Source organism: Sarcophilus harrisii, chromosome 1, assembly GCF_902635505.1.
Source record: "Sarcophilus harrisii chromosome 1, mSarHar1.11, whole genome shotgun sequence".
Lineage (NCBI taxonomy): Eukaryota > Metazoa > Chordata > Mammalia > Dasyuromorphia > Dasyuridae > Sarcophilus > Sarcophilus harrisii.
The window spans coordinates 165,524,384-165,539,258 of NC_045426.1; the positions used below are offsets into that span (position 1 = coordinate 165,524,384).

At 33.0% G+C, this 14,875-nt stretch overlaps 1 protein-coding gene across 3 annotated transcripts in view; it reads right to left on the minus strand.

The window, feature by feature from the left end:
• Positions 1–485: 485 nt before the first annotated feature.
• Positions 486–14,875, minus strand: part of POLK (DNA polymerase kappa) — a 97,937-nt gene continuing 83,547 nt past the window's right edge. For all 3 annotated transcript variants that reach the window (XM_031966341.1, XM_012541121.3, XM_031966348.1), the window contains 7 exons: positions 14,481–14,647; positions 9,583–9,615; positions 5,090–5,186; positions 4,102–4,273; positions 2,452–3,372; positions 1,621–1,672; positions 486–1,410 (listed from right to left, as the gene is read on the minus strand). In XM_031966341.1, the coding sequence (XP_031822201.1) occupies positions 1,326–1,410; positions 1,621–1,672; positions 2,452–3,372; positions 4,102–4,273; positions 5,090–5,186; positions 9,583–9,615; positions 14,481–14,647 (1,527 nt within the window). In that variant the 3' untranslated portion in view covers positions 486–1,325. The remainder of the gene's footprint in view (positions 1,411–1,620; positions 1,673–2,451; positions 3,373–4,101; positions 4,274–5,089; positions 5,187–9,582; positions 9,616–14,480; positions 14,648–14,875) is intronic.

Sequence of the window (14,875 nt, forward strand, 5' to 3'; positions counted from 1 at the left end):
TTAATACATTTCATAATCTTTACAAATGTGCACTTTATCTTAAGTATTTCTCATAAAAAGTAGTCAGGTATGCATGCTTGTAATCCTAGCCACTGGGGATGTTGATCCTGGTAGATCTCTTCAGCTTTGGAATTTTTTTTTTTTTTTGCATTGTTATTTTTTTTTTTAATTTAATAACCTTTTATTTTACAGGATATATACATGGGTAACTTTACAGCATTAACAATTGCCAAACCTCTTGTTCCAATTTTTCACCTCTTACCCCCCCACCCCCTCCCCTAGATGGCAGGATGACCAGTAGATGTTAAATATATTAAAATATAACTTAGATACACAATAAGTATACCTGACCAAAACGTTATTTTGCTGTACAAAAAGAGTCAGACTCTGAAATATTGTACAATTAGCTTGTGAAGGAAATCAAAAATGCAGGTGTGCATAAATACAGGGATTGGGAATTCAATGTAATGGTTTTTAGTCATCTCCCAGAGTTCTTTTTCTGGGCATAGCTGGTTCAGTTCATTACTGCTCCATTAGAAATGATTTGGTTGATCTCGTTTCAGCTTTGGAATTGTAAGCTGCAATGGGCTAAACCAATCAAGTACCCATAATGAGTCTGAGATTAATATCAGGAGCTGCTGGGACAGGGGGAAGACAGGAGGTTGAGGAGGAGCCAGAGAGACATAAGACCAGACTGACTAAGGAAGGTCAGATAGGACCATGTCAGAAACAGAGCAGGTCCAAGTTCCTATGCCAATCAGTAGTGGGATTGGGCCTGTGAGTAGCCCCTGCTCTTCTAGCCAAAACAAGAGGAAAAAGATCCAGTCTTAAAAGATTTTTTTCAAGTGAAATAAAAAAAAAAGTCAAATGTGACAAAACAAGATACTGTTTTTCTGAGTTGCTATATAAGTAGAGTACTACAATTATTTCCAATCTTATGATTAAATACATTAAAAGTGAATCAAGTGCTTATAGGAGATACGGATCATTGTCAAATGTTTTCATTTGACAATATCCTTATTATTTTCAAGGATGAAAGATATTTTCCAGGCTAATAAACAAAATGAGCAAACAAACAAAAACAACTTTTTGTCTTAATAGGCCCATAGGCCCAATTAATGTGACTTTATGTTCTCTAAACAAATAAACATGTCTTATTAGTTCCTGCCAAAACAAATTCACAACTTTGACATTATTGACAGCAGCACTAGAAGATTCTAGAATTAAATAATTGATATTCATTGAATTAAGCTGTAATTTTAAAATAAGAATTTAAAATATTCATAGTTTATAAATGACCTCTTCTAATATAAAATTCTTACTGTTCATTTAAAAAAGCTATCAATTGTATATTTGAAATTATTTGGTTTGGTTTTCTTTGATGCTGAATTCTGGGTCATCAATCCTGGCCTGGAATAAAAAAGAACATAAACTTAGTTGAAATGTAGGCAAGGACACATTTTTTTCCCTTCAAGCTTTCTAGAAAACTGAATTTTGTTTTTACTATGTTTATTTCTTTATCCAAAAAAAAAAAAAAAAAAAAAAAGCCAATCACATTCTTATAAAGCAGTGCTAAGGACAGTTTTTGGCCATCTTTGTTAATGACTGAATTAATCATACCTTTTGGGTTTTGCTATGATATTCACGGCTTTCTGTATTTTGCTAGAGCTCCCTATAGAAACAATAAAAACAAATTAAGACGTTATAAAATGATCAATTTAAATATCATAAAAAGCAGTCAGAAATTTTAGAAATAACAAAAATGTCCCTGAATATATTACTAAAGAAGATAAAAACTTCTACTACGTTTCATATGTTTTTAATAGCAATTACTAATGAAAATTTAGTTCTATTCCAGTTTCTTTATAATTCTATTACTAGCTGATTTAGTAGTTTAATTAATCCTCTTTTATAAGAGGATTTGGCCAGCCACTGCTTCTGTGTTCCACATAAGTCATCCTTTTCTTTCTCCTTTAGTTTAGCACAATTGATGCAGAAATGACTTTCTGTATTAAACCAAATATTGCACAATGTATTGTATCCTGCAATTATATATAAGTATAGGGGAAAAAAAGAGAGACTTTGAAGTAGATGATAGTATCCAAAAAGCCAGTGAAAGGCTTCCTGACGGCAATTATAAGCAATTTGTCACTCTGCCTTTGTAAATATACTTTGAAGGTATTGCTCCTTGAGGTAGAAGCAACAGTTTCTTAAATCCCTGGGCTTTCAGTTCTTTCTGGTCTTCAGTAAGCATATTTCAAGTTCTTTTTCCAAAGTTCAAACAATAATAGTGTCAGATTAATTTAAACTCAGAGTAACACAAGTATATTTTCTCAAATATAAATATAAACTATCGCTTTATTATTGAATGAACTTCGCACTGAATGGTCTCAGTCCATTAATAAAGATATAAACATTTAGAAAAATAAATTACTTAAAAGGCAAACTTACCATTACTTTTAGGATTTTCTGTTGGATAATTTACGACCAGACTAGCTTTGTCCTTCCTTAATTCCTGGATAAGACCTTTATTTAAGCAAATATCTACATGACTATTGAAGAGCATCAGATCAGAAGTCCTTTGCTCTAAATTACAAACAGGACACACCAAAGTTTTGTCTCTTAGCAAGCAGGTCTGGAGGGTTGTTTGCCCACTTGAAGTTTTGGCATGATATCCTTCATTTTCATGGGGAGAATTTTGATAAATATATTCAACAAGAGAAGACTTGCTCCAGAGATTAGAATACTGATTTTGACTGTGCTCTTCCTCGGTTCCTGTGTTTAAAACCTCTGTACTTTTTCCTTGAGGAAGCACATCTATACTTATTGAAGGGACAAAATCCACTAAATGGCTTTCTATAATATTATGGGGTTTTAAATCTGGATTTACTTCTGAACAAAAAGACGATGATTGTGGGACAGCCATCATTTTGGAGTCACAGTCTATCAATGTCCTACTGAGACATTCATCCACATGCCTGTTAAATGTTTCCAAACACATTCTTCCTTGTTCCTTAAAACAAATAGGACAAGTAAAGATCTGATAGTCATCTAAATTTTCTGATGTTTCTAAATTCTCTTTCATTTTTTCCTTTGAAAGACTAGATGGCTGTGAAACTTGGAAGCCTTGGATAGTTTCAGGTTCAAATTTAAAGGCATCTTGATGGTTCCAACTCATTTCTGACCGCTTTTTAGTGAAGAAACTCTGCTTGTGAGATGTTTCTGGAGGTTTCATAACTTGATCTTGGTTATTTTTCTCCAGCACAGACCCAACTGGATCTATGGTGTGGCTTCCAACTTTTAAGAAGCTAATGATGCTTTTTTGTCGGTGCTTCCTGTCTTCTTCACTGGAAAAGCCTGATATCCGTACGCCTGAATATAACCAACAGCCATAAAAATAATTTCAATTTCAAAGTACCAAATCCAATGAGACATGTAAAACCTTTTTTGGTATAATATTTCTTGACATACAGCAATAACAGAACAAAATTGACTATTATTAATTCAAAAGATACTCTTTCATGACTATTCTTAACTGGGAACTTATTGTGTTTTATATCTTCCCTGGACTGGGTATGAATCCACATACTTTTTTTAGCTTTTCAAATTATCATATTTTATTTGATCCTGTTTAAATGTGTGCTACCTTTAAATATGAATAATTATTATGACACATGGAGGACATGTACTCTGATTTTTTTTTTAACAGTATTAGTAATATATGTAAGTTTATGTACACACTCTAGTTTCATTTAGGAAGAGTTTGTTATTGTGCAATAGAAGGCTGCATTTTTTAGTGTAATTTATGGCAAAGAAGAAAGCATAATGGTCAACTGCAATTGAACATTATGCTTTGCAACTAAGATAACAGGCAGCAGAATGTTAAAAACAATTTAAACAGGTTACAGAAAAAAAACCCAAAATATGGAGGCTAAAACACTCTTAAATTCATTACTTTGTGAAAAGGAATAAGAGAAGAAATATTTACTAAGGACAGTGTGAAGTATTTTACAAATATTATGTCAGCTGATAACATGATTTCTTGCTTAATAATGTAAGCTTAAAGTAAGAAAAAAAGTAAAAAATCTAGTAACGTAATACCCATAAGTCGTAGTCGTAAGGGCTGTGGATAATCAGCATCAATTTCTACTTTTAGTAGTTCCTTAGCAATAGCAAATATTTCTTCTGCAGTAGAAACAACAGCTGCTACAGTAGATGCTCGAGTTTTTACTTCAAAATTCACATTCTTCAGTTTAATTGTGACTGTTTTGCCCTGAAACACAAACCAAACATGAATATATATTCTAATCTGGATTCGCTCAAGTAGATTGTAACAAACTTAAGTATGATCCTTAAGTGGTATTACTTTTAACATACATAGATAAGATATCTTTCTCTTTCTCTGTCTTTATGTTTCCTTTCAAAGAGTCTCATTTTGGCATGGATCCTTTATTTAAGACATATTCTCAAATTTGTTTTTTTTTTTTAAATTGAAGCTTTTAATAAAAATTCATTGTTCCTTTCTCCTTTTTGTTAACCAGTATTTGGTTTGAAGTGGAGGACAAATAAGCAGGGTAAGATAGAAAGAATTCTGGCAGAAATCCACCAAGAAGGATCTTCTTACTGAGCGGCTTCTTAGGATTCTGTTAAAGGATCATAGATGGATCTCTCTATTCAGTGTAGCTAATACTGCCTTACCTTAAATCCCAATTCCATAGAATATTTGCATGAAAAAGAAAATTGCGTTAATTTTTGTCTTGATTAATCCTTATTAATATGATATTAAGGTCTAATCCTCAGAAAACAGGTTTATTCTTAGGCAGACCTTTCCAGTTAAATTGAAGTCCTCAACCTCACTCCTCTCAGATCCTACCAATATCTAACTCAAACTCAAACTAGATTCCTTCTGAGTCTTTCTGGTCTAAACTTTTATTTCCATAGTTGAGCTGGAAACAAACGGTATTAAGTAGATGAGTTTTTTTTAGGACTTTCCTAACTGGTATTCATTTTTTATTGGTGTCCTCATGCAATCTTTACTATAGGTTAGAATTTAGTTTTTAGATAAGAACAACAAAGTAAAACGAAATACCTTAAGTCCTTCTCTCTGTAGATCCTGAGCAAGATCATTACAAAGTTCTTGGCACAAGCTATACAGTTCCTCTGCTTTATTTATTTCACTGAATGTTCTAAATAAAAGACAAAGTTAAATCCAATTTAGGAATAGCTGAAGGATGATAATAGATAGAAAGTTATGTTTCATGTGCAATATTGTATATTATTCATCAAAATAAAATCTAGTTAAATAAAAATAACTTGCATCCATACTGTATAATCTAGACAACTAAAAGCCAAAGAGATATTAACTATTTTTGGGCAAGGCTAACTTGGGAATTTGCTTTGTTTTATTATGCATTATTTGTTGAAAAGATTTTGTTTTTCTTTTCTTTTTTTTTAGTAGAGAAAAAGGAGGAAAAATGCTTGTAAATGCAAAAAAAAGCACTTTTTAATGTTAACTTAATTTGCTAAGAGGCATATATTAATGACCTTGTTCCTTAGGCAGTATTACAAAAACAGGTTCACTAATAAACAATGATCATGTCACATGAATACTCAGGCCCATAATGCATACCACTTCTGTAATATAAAGCAGTAGCTTAAAGAGGAAAGGACAATCAATAGAACGATTGCTTGGATAAACAAAAATCACAGGATCTAAGAAACTGGTAATTACATAATTACTACTAATACCTGACTCTTACACAAGTTGATATTTGCTTCCTTTATGTCATAGGACTAGAAAAATATCATTATGGTACACTGATATGGATTTTTCTGAATTATTAATGTGCTATCAAGTTAGTTATTGCCTGGGAACATTCATGGCTGGTAAGCTCAGTCTCAATAACACATTCCCTTTACACAAAAGCTGAATTGTAATTCAACATTCTAAGTAACTTAAATTGTAAGTTTGGAGCCTAAAAGGCAAACACTAAACAATATAACAAAAAGGAAATTGATTATATCTTACAGACAATGAATGACACAACAATAAATCCAGAGTCAGCTGCCAGTGTCAAATCACACGATAATCACAAATGACTGACTAGTGCAAAGCTCAAAATCAATACTAAATGAGAAGAAAAGGTCCAGATATGTTGATCTCTATGATTACAGCAGTTCCAATTACACTAGCTTAAACTTTAAAAATTAAGAAATGGACAAAAGTACCAACATTGACAAAATCACCATTTATTGAGAAAAGATGAAGTGATGCAATACAGGTATCACAAAGACAACTCTAAGAGTGTCCAGAAATGGCCCTAAACTGTAAACATTTGATTTTTCTTGGCAGGCAGAGAAACACGGTGTTCAAGGGCAACACCGTGACAAGTTCATTTGTAAAATATTAAGAAATATAATAGAAGACTGCCAACAGGCCCTACCTCGAATACTGGGGAAACAATTGAGATTAAATGACCCTGCAGAAAATTCTGTGCAAGTCTCAGTTAAATTATATCATTCTAAGATAATTTGAAGTGAAAAGTGAAGGAGAATTATGAATTAGATGTAAAATAACACAAAATTGTCTTCAGTTTTTGCTGGGATAGGTTTAGATAAGATGACAACAACGTTAGTGTAGATTTCTACTATGTGGAATAACCAAGCTCACATGGAAGGATAATGAAAGATAAATATACTATTAAGGAGGACCTGGGTTTTGGAGGTCCATGCAAGTCAGTCCCAGGACTCTAGCCAGTTAATTTTATCAGGATTGCCAAGATTGAGTCCTTAAGGGACCTGAATCTACTGTACTTGCCCAGATTCATTCATCTCCCATAACAACTGTCCCAAATTGCCAAAAATGGATTGTCACAGATCAGCATACAAACATACAAAGGAGGATGAAACTATAAACAACTATTAGGAGAATAGCCTAATTGTTACTTGGACTGAATAATGAGTGATGTAAGGTGAAGATATGAATAGTGGGCTATTTTGGAAGGGAAGAACTACTGAGAATTCAAGGCTCCATATGGTTAAAGTATGTTAGGCTGAGTTTTCTTAGGATAATACTTCTGAGCCTTACAGCTGTTAGATCAAATGAACAATAAAGTTTGCATAGCAAAAAAGCCCCATCTTTCTCAATCTGTACATAACTCTGTAACTTCAATCAAGTATCCTCTTGAAACCCTAATTCTATTAGAGATCATTATTGTTGTTCAGTCATTTTAGTCCTGTCTGATTTTTCGCTCAGATTCGGGCTTTTCTTGGTAAAGACACCAGAGTGATTTGCCACTTTCTTCTCTAGCTCAAGATGAAGAAATCAAGTTAATTAAGTGATTTATCCAGAGTCACAAAGCTATTAATGGTCTGAGGCTGAATTTGAACTCAATGTCATTTATCTGCCATATCAAAGGTCACAGAGAGAATTAAATACAAGATGGATAGGATTATTTTTGTTATTTTTTAATTATCTTCAAAGAAGAAAGGGAAATTGGAAGAATGACTATACTAGGAAAACAAAAGGCAGAAAAGATGGGAAAACTTATTGTTTGCCAATCTGTGTGTACAAGAAGAGGATTAAAAACAAAGGAAGAAGGAGTGAAGAGAGTACATGTCATTTGAATCTCACTTTCATCTAAACCAGTCAAAGAAGAGTAGAACCTATCCATACCCACACATACACACCAAGAGTTTTGGGGATAGAAATAATTTCAGTTCAGCAGAGAAACAGAGGGGAACAGAAAGAAGGAAGGAAAATCATAAAAAAGAGAGAGTAGATTTAGAGAGGAATAAGTTATAAGCAAAAACCCTTTAATCACAAAGGATAAATCATGAAGTGTTTAAAAGGAAAGAAACCCTCAATTAGGGCTTAGGAAAGGGAAAGGGAAGAGAGATAGGGCAATGGAAACAGATTTGCATCAAGTATAAAGCACTGATGCTGAATATAGACCTCTTATTATTTGCAAAGAGTAAGAAGGGAACAAAGAGTAGAAAATATGATGGGGGAAAACAACAATTATAACTGTGAATATGAATGGGGTAAATACACCCATAAAACAAAGAAGAGCATAAAAGATTAGAAAGCTGCATGATAATTGTTTATTTATAAAAAACATCTGAAACATAAAGATTCATACAGAGTTCAATTAAAAGGCTTGAGAAATATCTATTATTTTTTTATCTGAACTTAAAAAAACAAATTAGAATTAGCAATTATGATCTCAGACAAGACAACAACAAAATAGAATTGACTGAAGAGAAAAACAAGGAAACTACATACTATGTTGAAAGGTATCAAAGACAGTGAATTAGTACTACTGCTTAACATATTCATATTCAATGTTATAGCAAATACTTAATACTTAAAGGAAAAGTTATACAAGCACCAGGAAGAGTGAAATTATAATAGTGGGAGAATTCAATGTATCCCTTTCAGTTTTAGACAAATCTAACAACAACAATAAAAGAGAACCTAATTAATAACCTGAATAGAATTTTAGAAAAACTAAGATGACAGACCTCTACATGTAGAAAAAAGTAAACTTATTTCTCAGCCATGTGTGGAACTTTTACAAAAATTATCCATATATTAAACCTCATAAAGAAATGTAGAAAGGCAGAGATATTAAAGATATTTTTTGTGGATCACAATGCAAATAAAAATCATATCTGGTAGAGGTGCTGAATAAAGAATTAAAAATGAACTGGAGATTAAGTAATTAAATAATTGGTAGATTGACAAAGAAATCATAGAAGCCATTAGTAACTTCATTGAAAACAATAACTACAATGAGGTAACATACCCAAATTTTTGGGATATAGTCAAAGCAGTTTTTTAGGAAAATTTTGTAGCTCCAAAGACTTTTCATTAACAAAAAAAAAGAAAGCATGGATCAACTAATTGGGAATGCAATTAGAAATAATTAAGAAGCCAGAAGTTTTAAAAATCCTAATTAGAAATCAAAATAGAAATTCTGAAAATCAAAGGAGATTAACATAATTTTTAAAACTCCAAACTATTGAATAAATACAAATACAAATACTAACAAAACTAAACTAAACTAACAAATACTAAAACTCCAAACTATTGAATAAATACAAATACTAATACTAACAATAACTAAACAAGAGTTTAAAAAAAACACAATAAAACCAATGAGCCATTTATTGGAATATCTGGTTTAAAACAAAGAAAAGAAAATGAATGATGGCAGAGGGACAGTTGAGTGTTATTAGTATGAACAAAATATCAAAAAACCCAGATTGGTTAGATTTCCACTGCAGAATTTATAAAAAGGCACAGATAAGAAATTTCAGGAGGAGTGGGTATTACAATTGGTGATAGTGGAGGGCAGTACCTATACTAGCAATACACTAAAGTATCATACTAAAAATAGTACTTTTGAACCCAAGCTATAAACTGTACTAAAGCAATGTGATAAACTGCTGAAAACTTCCATGGCTTTAAATAAATTTTGTGCTACAGAATATCTTATTCAAATTCATTTTAATATATGCTGAATTTATGTGGAACAAAAAAATCTGTAAAATTAATAATAACAAATGATCACACAGTACCTTTCAATGCTCATACTTTTCCTCTCTCCATCCCTTTAAAAAATAACAAAAAAAGTCTTTAGTTTTTCAGAATAATTTATTTTTTAAAAACAATTTAAAAATCTAAATGAAAACCAGACATCTTTTAGAGATCTGAAAAAAATTGTTAACTTTAGAAATTAAGAACATGTCATATGGCAATATGATAGATGAAAAGTGTATTGAACATGCAAATCTAACAACAATAATAAAAGAGAAAGAAATTAAGAATCTGAATAGAATTTTAGAAAAATTAAGATGATAGACTTCTACATGGAAATAACAAGGAATAAACATGATCTCAGCTACATGTGGAACCTTTACAAAAATTATCCATGCATTAAACCTCAAAAATAAATGCAGAAAAGCATAAAATGCTAACACATCTTTTGTGGACCACAAAAAGTGAGGAGAAAATTTGATTCAAATCCTGTCTGCTATACTTGTTATTTGTATGACTACGAACAAGTAATTTTAACCTAAGTTTGTTTCCTTGGTTGTAAAATGGGGAAGAAAATGAAAGGTTAACAAAAATGCACAAAAGCTATGATTAAAAAAAAAAAAAACAAAACTGAAGTACTAGAACAGAAGTACAAAGAATTATAGGGATCAAGAAGACAGAGAGATTACTTCTGTTAGGAGTTTGAGATTAAACAGGAAAAGCTTTATGGAAGAAATCACATTTGAGCTTCAAGGTAAAAACTGTGGGAAGGAAAGGTATTTTAGAATAGAGATATGGAACATCCTGAGCAAAATCACAGTAGCAGAAAAACCTTTATGGCATTCTAGAGAAATAGCAAATCATGTAGTTTGAAGACAAAGTAGGGAATATGTAAGATTTTGTTTGGTTTTCTGGAGGTCTCTGGACCAGCTTTTGTTTCAGCAAAGTAATCAATCCAAATTCTTTATTATCTCCTTCAAAGTCTTGTTTCCTTGCCTGGGGCTTGGGCTAGCTTTCTTGAGGTCCTCCTGAATGTGTCTTGATTTCTGTGTGGGAAGCAGGAGGACTACCACAATGGTCTGTCTCGAAGTCTATCTCAGTCTGAAGACTGAGCCTCCACAAAGGAGGGGAGTATTGTTCACTATACTCCAAAAACCACAAGTTTTGTTCAGGTTCTAAGCATGTCCTTGCTATAGATTTCCAATCACTAAGGGTTAAAATTTCATAAGCTAAATTCTCTAATATTATCTTAACATAAGATGTAGCCTCATAAAGAGTGCAATCCTTTTTCAAATACTTAATTATTTCTAGATCAAAAGGAGTGTATCTTCACGTTTCTTGACCTGAAGAGTCAAATTCTTGAATAACAGGTAATGCATTTATTTTTAAATCAGATATATCCTGTCCTTCTTTTTTAGCTTTAACTAGTGCCTTTTGTAATCTTGTCATAGGCTGCTTCATAGGTGGTGCTGATTGTGTCACTGCCCCTCCTCGTCCTTCTTCTCTCTCCACCCTTGAAGGGTTAATTGAGGGGGGTAGATCAGGGGATGGGGAATGCCCTAATGGCTCCTTCTGTGAAGCACCACACTCCTTAATTTCATCAGAGTTGTACTTAACTTTTTTTCTAATTGTTCATGCTTTTCACCTAGTTTGTCAATATCCTCCCCCTCCTTCACTTTCTTCCTTTTCCTTATTCTAATACTTATGTAATTTCCTAAAGCCAATTGTATTAAGTGAGATGTATAGAATGTTTCTTTAGGAATTGAATCATTGTAATTAATATTCACTTAGTTGTTCTCCTACTAGTTTCCACTTGTCTAACTCTAATTCTTCTTCCCTAGAGAACCAAGGAGACGAGTACTGTAATGTTTTTAAAAGTCCAATGATATGCTCCCAAGTTACAATCAAATCTTGTTTTTTTTATCAGTCTAATAATGCTTTCTACACACTTTCCTTGCGGTGGAGAAGTCCCCTTTCTAAACATTTGTCTCATTTCAGCTGAAACACTAGACAAAGTTTGAAAGTTTCTTGTCTATTTTTGTACTCATCCCATTTCCAGGTCACAGATGTAGGTCCTTAGCCCCACGTTTGGACACCAAAGTGTAAGATCCTCGTTGGTTTTCTGGAGGTCTCTGGACCAGCCTTCATTTCAGCAAAATAATTATCACGAGAATAGCCAGGGATAAAGTCCAAATTCTTTATTATCTCCTTCAAAGTCTTGTTTCTGTGCCTGGAGCCGTGGCTAGCTTTCCTCCTGAATGTGTCTTGGTTTCTGGGGTGGGGTGGGGGTGGGGCTGGAGGACCACCATGACAGTCTCTGGTCTCAATCCAAGAGCTTATGCTCCAGCCTCCAGCCCTCTGTTTTCTCTAAGTCTGTTCCAGTCCCCTACCGAGTCTGTCTCCCAGCCCTCTCTGAGTCTGTCTCTGACTCAGATGGGCCTTGGTCTCAGTGGAGAAATGAAGGAGGACAAGCCTGCCACCACAGTGGTGTGAGACGGAATGAATAAATGAATCTGGCTGAGTTTGTTCCAGCTTATATACTCTATTATAATTATATCAACGTAGGTGTGAATCTTGTAGAATAGGTGTGAATCTTGTACAACTATATTCTGTACTAAGTACATGTACTGAAGTAGAGAACTATTAAGCACCATGCTAAACTAGATAACCATTGTCTTATCAATTCCACTGAGTTAACACCTTGTAAGAATCCTTGTTTCGTGTTACTACTGGGATTATATCCCAAAGAGATTATAAAGAAGGGAAAGGGACCTGTATGTGCACGAATGTTTGTGGCAGCCCTTTTTGTAGTGGCTAAAAACTGGAAACTGATGGATGTCCATCAGTTGGAGAATGGCTGAATGAATTGTGGTATATGAATATTATGGAATATTACTGTTCTGTAAGAAATGACCAACAGGATGATTTCAGAAAGGCCTGGAGAGACTTACATGAACTGATGCTGAGTGAAATGAGCAGGACCAGGAGATCATTATATACTTCAACAACAATACTATATGATGACCAGTTCTGATGGACCAGGCCATCCTCAGCAACGAGATCAACCAAATCATTTCCAATGGAGCAGTAATGAACTGAACCAGCTATGCCCAGAAAAAGAACTCTGGGAGATGACTAAAAACCATTACATTGAATTCCCAATCCCTATATTTATGCACACCTGCATTTTTTATTTCCTTCACAAGCTAATTGTACAATATTTCAGAGTCTGATTCTTTTTGTACAGCAAAATAACATTTTGGTCATGTATACTTATTGTGTATCTAATTTATATTTTAATATATTTAACATCTACTGGTCATCCTGCCATCTAGGGAGGGGGTGGGGGGGGTAAGAGGTGAAAAATTGGAACAAGAGGTTTGGCAATTGTTAATGCTGTAAAGTTACCCATGCATATATCCTGTAAATAAAAGGCTATTAAATAAAAAAAAAAAGAGGAAAAAAAAAAAAAAGAATCCTTGTTTCAAGTACACAGTTCTGGCCCATTACAGAAATATAATGGTGAATGACAAATGCAAAAAAAAAAAAAAAAAAAAAAAAAGAGGTAAGATAAAACCATTTGTGGAAGCCCCTGAATTTTAGATGAGGGAGCTTAAAATGTTTAGAAAAACTGTTTTTGATAAAAAGTTATAACGTGTGTGCTCTTTGTCCTTCAGAACAGAGTATTATATCTTTATATATGTATATATAAATAATATTAATTACATTATTAATAACATAATATGTAAGAGGAATAAGAGGAGCAGGGTCAGTGAGGAATCTATTAAAAAAGATTGGGAAAGAAATAAGACCTGAAATAGGATAGAAACAGTAGACATGGAGACAAGAATACATGATGAAAGACATTTAGAAATATCAAGATTTGGAAGATGGTTGAGAAAGAAGAATCAAAGATGATTTCTAGAATTCATGGATCTTTCTAAGTCAATTTAGAAGGAAAATACCAAAGGCATAATTACCAGCCAAGAAATTTCTCTTAAATAATTTTTAAAGTTTTACTGTTAGCTTTTGTTTTTACATAATGATTATATTCCCCTCCCATTGGACAATGCTTTTTATGAGGAAAAAAAGTCATTTGAGTTCAATTCACAAGCACAGTAACTAGCTAACCACATTTCTATGTGGTTATTATTAATATATTAACAACTATTAGTTAACTTGAAACTCCGAGGAACAACAGTTTATCTCAAAGCTCTCTAGACCTTAAGGATTTCACATCCATTCACATCTCTCTGATCTGAGATGAGGAAAGTATGGTTTCATCTGTTTATATGATTAAGATTAGTCTTTACAAATAATTAAGAATTTTGTCTTTTAGTGTGATTTTAATTTATATCACTGTCATTCTTGTACATTTGGTTTCTTAATTTTGCCTAACTTTGCTAATCAGCAGTTCATACAAGTCTTCCCATTGCCAAGAAATATCTTTTCTTTTTTCTTGTGTAATGCAATTACTAAATTCTCAATAACCAACTGTTGTTTTTAAAATGCAAATGAAGGTTTTAAGCCTTTAAAAATTCATAGACTAAATCATAACAGTTCTATGAATCTGTGCTCATAGTCAAATCTCTGCCTAGTTAAATAATGGATGACATTTTTCCAAAAGTGGAAATGTGCCCAAATTTCAATAAATCATTTCCCCAAGGAAGAGTGGAAATTTAAGAAAGGTAGAAGGAAGGAATTTTATCACTTTTGTATTTTTTAACCTTCCTGATAAGAGTCTATTTCTATTTGCATTCCTGTGATATAGGTACTCCAATTAGATAAATATATTTTTAAATTAAGGCTACCTTCTTTACTTTCCAGTTAAACTGGCCTGATGGAATTTTTTCAAATACAAATTTTATAACTAATACCACACTTGTTGATATTGCCATTCATCACATAGAGAAATATAATGAACAGAAGTATGGCATACCTTTCCATTTGTGTTGAACCTAGACCAAGGGAAATATGAAGGAAGCTATGCCAAGATGTTTCAGAAAAAAGAAGAGATAGTAGGGCCCTCTTCTGGTAAAGGTCTGAGCAGGTGACAATTCCAAGTGCTTTTAACATTTTCTCAGTTACTTTCCCTATTCCTGGAACCTAAAAGAGAATTGATATTATCACTAACAGTAGAGAGAAACTATCTTAACCAATTAACATTGAAAGTAGTTTTCAAAACAGGTAAGATTTGAGGTAAATTCCCTTGAGATATGACTATAAAGTAATGAGACTGAATTCACAACCCCTCCATGATCATCTCAGGGCTGAGAAAGAGGAGATCATTTAGTTTATCTGAGCCTCCTCTTTATCTCTTTTCCAATCAGACAC